The 13,310-nt window shown below is 40.6% G+C and overlaps 1 protein-coding gene across 1 annotated transcript in view; it reads right to left on the reverse strand.

Annotated features, from left to right (window-relative positions):
• Positions 1-13,310, reverse strand: part of TULP4 (TUB like protein 4) — a 124,392-nt gene that overhangs the window by 38,675 nt on the left and 72,407 nt on the right. The window contains exons 2-3 of the mRNA XM_081998136.1: positions 13,007-13,135; positions 12,529-12,690 (exon numbers count right to left, since the gene is read on the reverse strand). Of these exons, the coding sequence (XP_081854262.1) occupies positions 12,529-12,690; positions 13,007-13,135 (291 nt within the window). The remainder of the gene's footprint in view (positions 1-12,528; positions 12,691-13,006; positions 13,136-13,310) is intronic.

The raw sequence follows: 13,310 nt of genomic DNA on the forward strand, positions 1-13,310 counted from the left end.
AGAGAATATATCACCACTAGGCCAAAGTGCACACACAGGTATTTCTGTTAGGAAATCCTAAGGGATGGAGGGCTGTTTGCATTGGAACTTGTTGACTTTTTCAGAACTAAATACTCCGATTTTTTTCTAGCCAACACTTAATGACACGTGCAAAGACTTCTGAGAGACTAGTGAGTCATCATCTGCCTCTGGAAGAAATGTCTTACCTAGGTCTTTTCAGACCAGTTTACAGGTGTTTTGTGATCCCATGTCCAATTTTTGCTTTAACCAGTTCCAAGGTGCGGATGCAAACCTTATTTGCACATTTCTTGGATGCTCTTAAAACCTTTTCCATATGTATTGTGGGAAAATAGAGCGGCCCTTCAAGACTTAGAACAGAGACGTGATTATTTCTGCTAGCAGCTAAGTTAGTTCATATTCAAGATCCTTCATAATCTTTGGATGTACGAGTCGGACAGAGGGGCTTGGTGCATTTCAAACCAACCTGTTCCAGGACCCCATTTTAATCTCCCCAGAGTCAGTGAGTAGTCTGTCAACAGTGAAGCAGTAGCCCAGGGCAGAAATGTCACCAGCATCTTGTGACCAAGTAAACCATGAATGATCTCACAAAAACTTATGGTTTTTAACATTCTCCAGGGCTATGTTTCCAAAGCCTGGAGGATTCCTCTTCCACCTACGCACTTTGCAAACATTGCTCTTTCAGCATTTTTTTTTTTTTTAACTCTTTTGCCTTTCTGGTTCCTTTTCTGTTTGGCACACATCTCGTTGTACGAATGATGCCACCCTAGGTACCTCTGTATTTGCAGCCGCCTCATCCAACGTTGTTTCCCTGAAATTCCCCTTTTCAAAGTTTAGACCTGTCTTTATACTTTTTCCTTCAGCCTCCTCCCCCATATCCCCCCAAAGGAAAAAGTCAGCACTATACCTCACAAATTACATTCTGCAAAAAAACTAATAAGGCCAACTGCATTTGCATTGTCAGAAGATGCTGAGCGGTTCAAGGAAGCTGAATTAGTTCTGTTTGCCCTGATTTAGCCATCTGGACAAACATTAGTATTCATGATAGGAACAGCCTTCACAGTTGTCACCATAATGCCATCATACTAATAGAGATAAATCTATTTTGTTCATCCAAAATTAACTGAACTATAAACTGATTAATACACAAAATGATGGATCAACCTTCTATTTATGCAGGTAGGCTTAGTAACACAGGAAATACTCGGAAAATAATTGCCTTTAAATATTTTCATTCATTAGCCTAGCAAAAAAATGCCAGTCTTGCAAAGGCTGAGTTACAACATTTTGCAGTCCGTTTTGTTGTGGTATTAGCATTTTGCATTCCTTGTGCTCTTCTCGTTTACTGTTTCTCCCACACAAAGCAGGAGACAGTGCAGCAGCTGCCTCAGGATACATTAAAAAGTGAGTTTGTTTTTTCTCAGTGTGATATTTCTGTCTTTCATTTTTTTTACCTCAAAATGCAGCGAGAAAGAGAGCAAACCAGGGAGAGAGACAGCTGCTCTCCTGCTGAATACTTTTTATTTCCATTAAAAATTCAACCTCTGTAAAATGATTTCTTGAACTGAAACAAAAAGAGACATGACCACAATTCACACACAAGCTTGCAGGGAAGACACTAGGTTTTCTTTGACTGCCTTTATGTCTGAAAAAAACTAACAGTTTTTGTTTCCTTTGGACATGAGGAGTTACCAGCCCCACTGTTGTGGTTTAACACCAGCCGGCAACTAAGTACCACGCAGCCACTCACTCACTCCCCACCACTGGGATGGGGGACAGAATCAGAAGAATAAAAGTGAGAGAACACGTGGGTTGAGATAAAGACAGTTTAATAGGTAAAGCAAAATCCATGCACGCAAGCAGAGCAAAACAAGGAATCCATTCACCACTTCCCATGCACAGGCAGGTGTTCAGCCATCTCCAGGGAAGGAGGGCTGCATCACACGTAACAGTGACTTGTGAAGACAAATGCCATCACTTTGAACATCCCCCCCTTCCTTCCCCCAGCCTTCTACGCTGAGCATGACATCTTATGGTATAGAATACCCCTCTGGTCAGTTGGGGTCAGCTGCCCCAGCTGTGTCCTGCCCCAGCTTCTTGTGCACCCCCAGCCTACTCACTGGTGGGGTGGTGTGATAAGCAGAAAAGGCCTTGACTCAGTGTAAGCCCTGCTCAGCAGTAACTAAAACATCTCTATATTATCAACATTGCTCCCAGCACAAATCCAAAACATAGCCCCATACTAGCTACTATGAAAAAAATTAACTCTATCCCAGCCAAAACCAGCACACCCACACATGGATGATATACCACGACATCATCCAGCTAACTGCATATATACACAGCAATGAAATGCTCATTTGAGACCATTAACACTTTCAAAAGCAGCACTGGTTTAGTTACCTACTTTTAGGTTTGTTCCTTCTCTCTCTTACAAAGTCCATAGGGTCTAGATAACTATTACAAAGCCCTCAAATGAGAAGACAAAGTAAATACACTAGAGATCTTGGTGACAAATCCATTTAATAAATATTGAAATACTAAAAGCTGGGGATTCAAAACACATGGGCTTTATTTCTCTCTAAAATAGTATAACATAGCTGAATGACTGTAAATGAGATACAGCCTTGTACACCATTTCAGGAGTCAAAAATGTAAGTAATCTCAAAACTAGGTTCTAAAACTATACAGCTACTCTGGACATGGGGGGATGGAAGCAATTGTTCAGCTAATGATGTTATTTGAAAGCATTCTGGTAAATCACAGAAAGACCTGTGATTATATGCCCCTGTAATTATACCTGGACTAATTCTGACTTCTGTATTTCCAGGCACACAGATTTCTATACTCTTTCTTGACTCTTGAGATGGTTTTCAATGAAAGCATCATATAACAGATTTTTAAGTCAAAAGAGTTGCCCTTCTATATAATGTTTACTGAATTAACAATATGCCTCAGTTTACTTTAGATGTGGAAGAGAGCTGGTTTTTTTTCTAAAAATTGCATCAGGTTTCAAATCACATTCGAAGTCGTATGCAAAATAAACAAAAAGCCAGCAGCTGGAACACCTTCTACAGAACATCTTCTGTAGCTTTTAGCATGGACAGGACTCCAAGCCTGGACCACTGAACTCCCATAGCAGAAGTACTCTGGAATGCTCTTCAAGCAGTGCTGTTTCCTGTTTTCTCACTAAACTCTGCCAGGAAAGTGCACACATGTCTATGAAAACACATATTCTTCACATATATCTAATTATATATAGAACAAAAGCAACTATTTGGTACTGTTAGGTGGGAAAATGCAATTAGTTTTACCAACAACCACTCAATCAAGCAAAGAAGTCAACTGACGCACTTGGCAGTCTCCTGCATTGTTCCCAAGCCAGGTTTTAGTTATTTCCTGAAAGATTTGTTGACTGTTGAAGCTAAAATTTCCTTCAGAGTTTTAGAATTCTGAGAGTTTCTGCTGGTGTTTTGTGGTTTGTTTTTTTTTCCTAATTGAAAATAGTATTACTTAGCAACAAGGATTGTACTCTTGACCAGTCAAAATGCAATACAAAGCAGATCAGAAGCAATGTTCTTGCTGTTTTGAATTTCGTAATACAAAATCAAGAAGCCCCCGGGTTAAGCTATACGTGAATGGAAGTCAGCCTCTCAATGTCTGCATTCTCCTTCTAGGTCTTGGGTGCTGGCAGAGAGGGGTGACAGCATGGTCAGGAAATATGTCAAATGGGTGAGGTCAAGTATAACTGAGTCAACACGGAGACAGGCTGAGTAATAAACTGTTACCAAAATTAGGCACTGAAGAATGACTATCCTCCTAAAAGCAAGGAAAGCAGGAAAAGATTAATCCCTTTTCAGCTGATGCAGTTGCCAACATTCCCTCAACATCTGAACACTGACAAGAAACTGGCTCCTGGACAAAGAGGAGAAAGCTCAAGTTGAAACACTGATGGGAAAGGTTTTGGAGAAAAGATAACTGCTCCCACTTTCCATAGGCATACTAGCTCTTTTTGTCAAATCAATGGAAAGACCATGTGATACCACTTTCCAAAAATATCACCTTTCATCTCCAATTTACTGTGAAACTTGGCCTTGCTTTCCCACGCAAGACCTAGCACAGAAATCCACGAATGTCCTCCTCCAGGTTCAATCACTCTAATCCTCCTTCCCTGCACCAAGGTTTCAGACTATTCACAGGCTTGAATGCATCTGACCCAAGTTCAAGACGACATTTGGCTCCTGGTCTTCTTACCAACTTCCAAAAAAATTGACAGATCAAGTCCCAGTGATAGTAAAGTTTAAATTAACCACTCTGGCAGCTACATTTCTTTTGAACTGAAAAGACCACAAAGCTCTGGATGAACCAAAGGGGTCCTGGGGTCAAAGCACTGTCAGCCAAATGTCTCTGGTATAGAACAACACAGACTCTTTCTGAAAAATGCTGTAAAAACCTTCACAGTTTGGAGAGTTTTTCCTCTGTAAGAATTACACTTCCACTCACATGCCCTCTCCTGATCAAATCAAAATCTGAACGAACAAATTAAAGCCATTTCCTACCTTACCTACAACTTAGAAAGGGGGCAGCTTCCTGCAGGAGCTTCCTGCATTTTTTTCCTTGCACTGCCTAAAGAGTAGCCTAAGTATGTGCTGCTACTTTGCATAGGTGCACTGCAAATCCTCGTTCTTACTATTTGCCCCACAGCATGACACAGTGATTTTCAGAAACACAGTTTCAAGTAAGTACTCCCTGTACCAAAGAACTAAGACTTCAGGCTATATGAGCAAATCTTTCTGTACAAGTGCCCTCAAGGTGAGAGGAGAGGCAAACAACTTCCTTCTTCCTGCCACTTCCCACACTGAGACTGGCTGTGTTTCTATCTGTGCTCTCCTTTACTTCGCTGACTCAAACACTGATGCTCCAAAAATGTACTACAGTACTGGGTATAAAAATGCTAAGTGGACACATTAACTGAATAGCACAACAAGTCTTCAGCTCTCCCTCCATCTCTGGTTTGTCATTGCCATTGACGCACTTTCTTTCCTGAGGGAATGAAGACCTGGTAGAGTGCGCGGAGCTTAACAAACCCTAGATTCTGGTCAACTAAAATAAGAGTATTTGTGACCTATCTGAGTGTCATGTTAGATCACAGTAAAGAGTTACAAAGACTGTTGAGGCTGATACCTAAGTCCTAGTACACTGTGCGTCCAAAAGGATGCAGAAATCCATTCAGCCATTCACTTTTTGCAGTAACAAATACCAAATACCCTGTCTACAAAGATGAACAAAACATTAAAACAGCTGTATTATTCCTTTCAGACAAAGTCATTAAGGGAAAAATTTTTTTGCAAGACTCATCTGAAACAGTGTTGACATGAAACATTACAGGAGCTACTGAGAAAAAATGAGCCATGATGCTGTCAGCACATAAACATCCCCCATCTTACAGCCCTCGTGAATAGAACAAATAGCACCATATCGTCAGCTCTCTCAGTGTCTTGCCACTACAGACTGGATGAAGAGCATCAAGGGAAAGATAGGCAAGGCACAGATGAAGCGAGTGGGAAGAAGAAAGCACACTGAAGCATCACCTTGTTGCTCCTCTCCTTCAATTACCCACTCGGTAACCGTGCAGTAGCAACTGGGGTTTCTGGCAGGAAAAACCTTGCTTGGAATAAACCCACAGAGAGCTGTCCCAGCTCCTGAAGCTACAGATGTACCCTGTTCTCCGAGGAGAACATCTTTGTTCTCTATCCTCCCCAAAATTCAAGGCAAAGCCTATAAAGTCCTCATCTGAGTACTGAAATCTGCAGTGTAGCTGCTCATTGCTAGTGAGAAAAAGAGAGCACAACTAAAAAAAGGTACAGTGCACCAAGCTATTTAACTTCTTTCTTCCTTCTTTTTGGAAGACTTATTCTCAGCAGATTGATGCATGAAAAACTACTCGAAACAAAAAGGCAAAGGAAAGACAATGTTAATAAAACTATGTATAGATATCGGGGGGGGGGGAGAAGAGAAATCCATTATTTCAGAGATAGCTGCATAATGCAGCTTCAAAACAACGTTATAAAAAGAGATGGGAGAAAGAAAGGCTAACTAGCACTTAAAATTCACATTACTTTTTCACCCAAAATCTGTCTGTCACTATTATGTGGCATCGTAAAAATCAAGTCACCAAGCAAAGAACAAAACTGAAGTGTTACTGGCATCCATCAAATATAAATACATAAAAAAAGAGTATTAAAGTCTCTGCAAAAACATTTAAACATTCTAAGTATATATAAAACCCCACATATTTTATCTATAAAAGGATGCAATAGGATAGTAAACATTCATAGAAACCTGAGCACAAGGAAGCAGAAATCATTAATTTTAATAGCAAGTCTGCCACAAAGGTTTGAAATGCTTCTAAAAATAGTCCAAAATATTAAAGACAGTTAAGCTGTGGTGGGTTTTGTCTGTTTGTTTCATACAACAAGCAGACTTATCTTGAAAGACAACTGAAGTCTCCTTCCCCTGTCCTCTTTTTGCATTTTAATGGCACTGTTCAATTATGCAGCATGCAACGTTAAAATCCTTATATGCTATTTAACCATTGTCTGCAGTCCTTGTGGCTTGAATAAACTGCCTAGTTAATTAATGACACTTCTTCAATGCTATAAAAAGCCTCTAGCCATTTTTCCCAGTAATTTGAGTAATTCATCCATCAATGAAAATAAGTCTTTCAGTTCTTCCTCAAAGCCTGTAACTCACAGTGTAATTCTGAGTGACTCTGGTCATTATAAATATATATATAAGGTCATTTGATAGTCTCGACACCCAGAATGGATGGGGGAGAAGATGCATTTTTGTATGTTAAGACACAAAACCACAGATATTCCCTGGTGTTTTAAAGGCTCCTTTATGTGAACCTGTAAAAATCCTTAATAGGGATAAGAAGCATTCTAATAAATACCAAAATAATTGCTTACACTTTGAAATTTTACAGGCTGTAATTTTTTTCATTTTGTCCTTCCTTCCCGTCATTCATAACAATTAAGGCAAATATTTGCTTTCCCTATACTGCCCCAGTTGCCTGTTTGTAGCTCCCTTTCATCATTCTGTCAACTCATTAGAAGACCATCTTCAAGACTTTTTTTTTTCCACACAGCTAGATGTCTGAGCATAATTAAACTTGATCAGTGTGCCTACTGCAATAGCGAGGACTGCCTGAATCAGATGTGCGCTACAGCACCTAATTAAAATCAAAATGGTGGGGTGAATGGAAGGACAAACTCCTCGCTCCGGAGCAGCAAGCAAACGAGACGTAGGTGAGAAGATGACATCATGGCCCAAACAGATATAACATTTTCAATAATAAAGTCCTGATTTTTAAGCCATGTTCTGGAAGCTAGGTAAGGCTACTATACCTACTTCCAGCTCAGGAGTTGTTCAGAACGACTATTTCCCTGAAAAGGTGGGAATTGCAAAGCATAACCCACAGATGAAAACAGGGAGGATCCAAAAGCAGCCTATACTATAATGGATGTACTAGTTAAAAATCCTGCCAGCAACTAAAGCCACACCAAAACCAAGGAGCCTGAGAGGCAAGCTCCTGAAACGCCTGGTGCCACCAGTAACCGTTTGACAGCACTTCTTGTTAATGAGCTCCTACCTCCCGGTGAGAATTGGGCCACCACTCCTACCTCACGGCAGCCAGTCACACAGCAGTCGCACAGCACGGCGCTGATCCTGTCAGGGACATCTAAGACACAAAGTGCTGTTTTAGCACACAGATCCCACCCGACTACACCGCTGGATCCAGGAAGTAGCACGCATCCCCTCCTTCACATGAAGCTCCTTTCTGCATCCCGGGCTCCACCCTGAAGCGCTGCAGGCAGGGTGCTGCAGGCAGGGCAAAGGAGCTGAAGCCTGCCCCTGCCTCATGCCTGTCGGGGAAAGAGATGCCGAAGCGTCTGTGGTTGCCATGGGAGTAGCGACAGCGAGCACTGGGAGCCAACAGCACAGAATCTGCCTTCCTGCACAGCTACTGCAACCTACAAAAGAGTTAAAAACCAACATACAGACCTCCCGCGCCCTGTGTTTTGAGACAAGCTGGTTTCATCTGCTATTGGTCTCAGAGGCTTTCTTCCAGTGTCTCCTAAGACCCTACATTGCACACGGTATCTGCTCCTAACGCTGCGCTGCTTTTCTCTTCCACTGAGAGCAGATTTGGTATGATTAGCCACAGACCAGGCTGAAACCTGGGGCCTGTGCTTACAGATTCTTAGCACTAATTCATGTTGCGTTACAATGGGACCACATACAATAGTTAATGTTGTACCCACTAGGATGCAAATCAAATTAGCTAGCTGCTTGTATACATATTTTCAAAGGAAATAGAAGGAAGCGTGCTGGCAAAGTTCACACATACCTGTTGCCTGTCATGTCCTGGCCAAAGAGAATCCTGGTCAGTCCCTGAATTTCTGCAAATAAAAGTTTACACCAGGAAAGACGAGGGGGAAAAACAGAAATGGGCTATTACAGCTGTCAGAAAAGTCTAACAATTTACACTAGCTGAGATGCAGGGTCCAAATACGGATTAACAGCACTTCTTGGGATATCCAGGAATTAAAATGTATTCATTCATTTCCATCAAAGCTTTCCTCTACTGGAGAGTGATATCCTTCTGATTCCCTTCTCACACACAGAAACAGCAACAGAAACAACTGCAGTGAAGTCCAGAGTAAAAAATACTATATTACTCCATAGTAAAAAATACTATATTGCTATAAACAAGAGGATAATCAGACTCCTCTACAGTTCTCTCTCAGTTCTCCAACACTGCCCTTCTCTTGTCGTGAACATAGATAAGCCTCTTTAATAGATAAAATCTGTGAGAAGGAGAGGGAGAGAATGGCCTGAGGGCAGAAGAAGTTGATAGAAAAGTGTCACTAGGACCTGAGCAAGCACATAGGAAGTGAGATGGAGCACTAGAAATATATTGTATGTAACTTGTGGGCATAGGAAAAATCCTCAATTACTTATTGACTTTGCTTCTATAATTATAAATAAACCCTTTGGCTAAATGAGCTAGAAGAAACTCAAGTTTTTCCTCACTTGGGAAGTCATTCAATCTACTTGGTATGTACATTCCCTCTTTGCAAACAAGTGTGGTACGATACCACAGAACTGGCTCAATACAGGGTATTCTCCAAGATTTCAAATTTACTTTTCTTTTCAAATTTACTTTTCATCCCTATATGAGTCTTCTCATCAGAAAATACTACACATGGCCCTGGGGGAGTAGGCTCTACTGCAGCCTCTGCTAGCCCTGAAAAAAACATTTCAAAAAAGAGAAAGGAAGGTCACACTCCTGAGTGATCCCATCTGTCTGAGTTTAACCCAAGTGTGACAGACTGCTCAAGATACAGAGGACCCAGTCCTGTAAAGTCTTCCTGTTGTGTGTATTTGCTTATTATCCTCAAGAGGCCATTGGTATAACAGGGTGCTCTGCCTTGGCCAGACACGTGCTCTGGTTATAGTGTACACGAGCAGGAAACAACTAAATGAGCAGGACTACAGAAACATAATGGAAGAGAGAAAATTAATTTCTAGTCCTCTACAATAAACATGCAGAATGACAGTCAAAAGACCTATGTATTGAATTAGCTGAAGAAGCCCATAGCTTAAAGTCCAGACTCTGTCAATGACCTTCAGGAGAAGATCTGATGACAAATGCTGAGAAAGCACTGCAGTCAACTAGATTGTATCAACTGTTCTATGACTCACAGTAAGTTTGTCTCCAACACACAAGGAGAGCTCAAGAAATCCTGAAGAACAACATTGCCACAGGAAAAATGATACCACTCTCTTCCTAAAAGAAAATGCAGCACAGTTGCACCTAGTATTACTAAAATCAGCCAGTAACTTCCTCAGGGCAAAGCACATACCAAATCAATTAAAAGATACAAATATATACGCTCAGCTTCTGCAAGACTATACTCCATCCTAGCCATCTTTCCAGCTCTCATCCCATCTCTATGCTCTCAAAAGACTTTGGGAAGTGTTAACCATGGATTTCAACCACAGGTGGCATCAGCCACTACCTCAGGTGCTTCACGAGCGCGTGTGAAAGCACAGCAAGGACATAAACCCAGAGGTCATACATGCTCTGTCAAACAAGATGATGGGTGGCAACACTGCAGGCTCCAACCATTTCTTGCCTCCAACAGAAAGATGATGGTAGGAAATTACCCTCCTCTTGCAAAGCCACCACACTGCTGTGGTGAGGAGTGACAGAGGTGATAGCCTACTGGTGCTGAACAGAGAGGAGAAAAGACGCAACATGAGTCTTGAAGAAAAGAGGAGGATGCACGCAGAGGACTAAGGGAGAAAGGTAAGAGAACTGAAGAGTGAGGTGAAAAGACAGGCTATATTGAGCAAATTTTTATCAGGACAATAGAAAACTGATGCTTAACAATCCATTCCCATTAGAAATTTAACTTTCCAAGTTAATTGCATTAAAGGTCATGGGACCATGGAGTGTAACGTTTCCCAGGAATACTTTCACTAGCAATCTTCATGGTGCCAGAGGGGTGACAAAAAAGAATAGTATGAAAATATAAATTTAAATTTTGCCATTTATCTTTCACTCACTGTATTGACAAGTAGATTACATTAGGCAATAGGGAAGATGGTGAAGCTACTTTAGACTAGAATAATATTTTGTTCTCATTTGCACAGATACCAATCAGGAGAGAAATTAGATACAGAGATAAGCTAGTAAGGGTATACATTTCCGTTTGTGCTTATTTGTCTGTAAGAGATGCAATGTCTTTTCCCCTCCAATCTTCTATTTTTAGTTTGAACTGAGCATAGTCTCTTGCCTAGAACCTCAGTGAACCGTATTTCCTTGTGCCTCCAGAGACAAATAGGTCTAAACACATATTAGAAGATCACTTCCTTCGACCAACTCTGGAGAACAATACGAAGATCCATCATCAATGAACATGCACACCCCACAGTTAGGAGAACAGTACAGCATAACATCAAGCTCATGGCTGGTTTTGGTCTCTATTTCAGTGTTTGTCAGCAACAGAGTCTCCTAACTCAAGCAAGTGATTTTCACTCAGCTGGAATTGGCCATTATGTTTGAATGAGCTTATCTGGACACTGAACAAGTGTTTGTTTTCTGGAATAAGCACTTATGAAGCACCCAGATTAGAAAATACAAACATATTGGCTAAATTGAATTAAAGGCAGTCAGTCACCCCAAATTAAACAGTCAAGTGAAGATACATCCAAATACAGCAGCAACAATCAAGTATCACACAAAAGGGTTAGCCTCATGTTTAAAACATAGGAATGAGAGATTAGATCTTAGTTTCCCCTCCTACTTCTGCTGCTTGTCTTTTCCTCTTGACCTTGAGTAAATTATTTATTGTCAAGACTTACACTTCTCCAGATTCAAAAAGAGGCAGTTAGACTCCCTGGCTTTAAAGAGCAGTGTTACAATAATTGTTTCATCATTATTTGCAGAGCACTCTGAAATTATCAGACGCTGCTGCACAAATGCATATTTTTAGTGGTATTATATTCCACTAGCAATTCCCAAAATAACTCTTTTATGGATTTATAGTATTCTAAATTAAAGTCAGTGGTACCTTGAGTCTTGAACCAGTACCTTTTCAAGGTGGTATAAAATGAAAGAAGGAAAATAATCCGGTTGTGATCATAACACAGTTTCTCTTTGCACTGTTCTACCTCCAGTATTTCTTTCAGAACTATATTATACACACATTAACCATATCAACAGCAAGCATGTAGAAGGAAAGACGACCGTTCCAGTAAGCTCAACAGTGAATGGCAAAGGATCATTGTAAATTCTGTAAATGAAAGCTATGGGCTAGCTCAAGACGTGCTATAAATGGTGATGTGGCCAATACTGTATGCTTTATTAGAAAAACAGTAAAGAAGAATTTTTTAAATGGCTTTTTCAAAGCTCAGCAAGCTTTGGACTCAGTGGTTGGAAACATGGTCTTCTGTTAAATTATGTCGTTTGCAGAAGGCTGAGCAGTCTCTCTGACACTCAGAATCTATTAGATCCATTTGCTCATGTGAAGGCAAACATGTCACGTGAACCTTTGCTGCAAGTGCAGACTGGACAGCTGTATGCAGAAATGACCAGTCAGATGTTTACTAGCCCAGGCTGTATCTCTGCTCAAATACATCTTCGAGACAGCTGTATCAACAAATTAGGGGTACAATTACAGATTCCTGTCTCAAACAACTAACTTCGAATAAGACTGCATGTGAATTGCGGTGAAAAGTGATGATACGTAACTTGGTACATTATCATATTTGCCTAATGAGAATGACAGGATGAATTAAATTTTTGTTAGCTGTAGGAGAACCACTTTTGAGGGAAACTGTTCTTATGAAGTGACCATTTTACTTAACAACTTCTTAAGAAGTGTATTACATAGGGTATCAATGCAATACAATTAATACCCCTAAAAGTCCCAGTACCTGTTGGTCATCTGGAGTCCATATGCCACAGGTGATCTGACTCTCCAAGTTTATTTCTGAAGACCAGTGTCTTTGTCCGCTGACTGAACCGACCAGCACAAATCCATCTCTATAGGAGATAAGTGCTTGAGTTCCATCATGGCTCCATGTAAAGTCGCTTACCTTAACATATCACAGACAAGAAAATAGATGTATGGGACATATAGGAATTTTTTGTTGTTTTAATAAAATGTAGCACTGCACAGAACTAGACAGGGTAACTATTAGCCCAGTTGTAGCTCTGATGTCACAACTATTGGATAAAGAAATTGTCCTTGCAAAGCATCTTTGTGACAATTCTTGCATGTTCCTTTCAATAAAGAAATGTTTAATTTTCTCTTGTGCTTTCCAGAAGGTATAAAGCACCGTTCATTGTCCTCTTCATTTTGCCTCTCAGGACTTGATCACTCTCGACTGCAGAGAAAACAAGCATACCAACCTGTGCCCCCCGATCATTCACAAGCTCCACAGACCATCTTCCCTCATATTGTATCCAAACAAATATTCCTCCATCTGCATCGCAGGTTGCTAATTTCTGGAATGGTTCGTTCCATCTCACCAGCACAACCTTAAAAGATTACAAACAAAAACAGCATTACCAAAACTGCATGTCATGTTAACAACTATTCAACAAGAACCAGTTAAACAATACTGCAAAAAAACCCACTACCACATTTAAATCCTAAAGATGTACAAAACAGTAATTTTCAGGACAGCATTAGGCGCCTCTCAAGAACAGCTGG

The sequence above is a fragment of the Phaethon aethereus genome (assembly GCF_964289735.1).
Source record: "Phaethon aethereus genome assembly, chromosome: 3".
In the NCBI taxonomy this organism is placed as follows: domain Eukaryota; kingdom Metazoa; phylum Chordata; class Aves; order Phaethontiformes; family Phaethontidae; genus Phaethon; species Phaethon aethereus.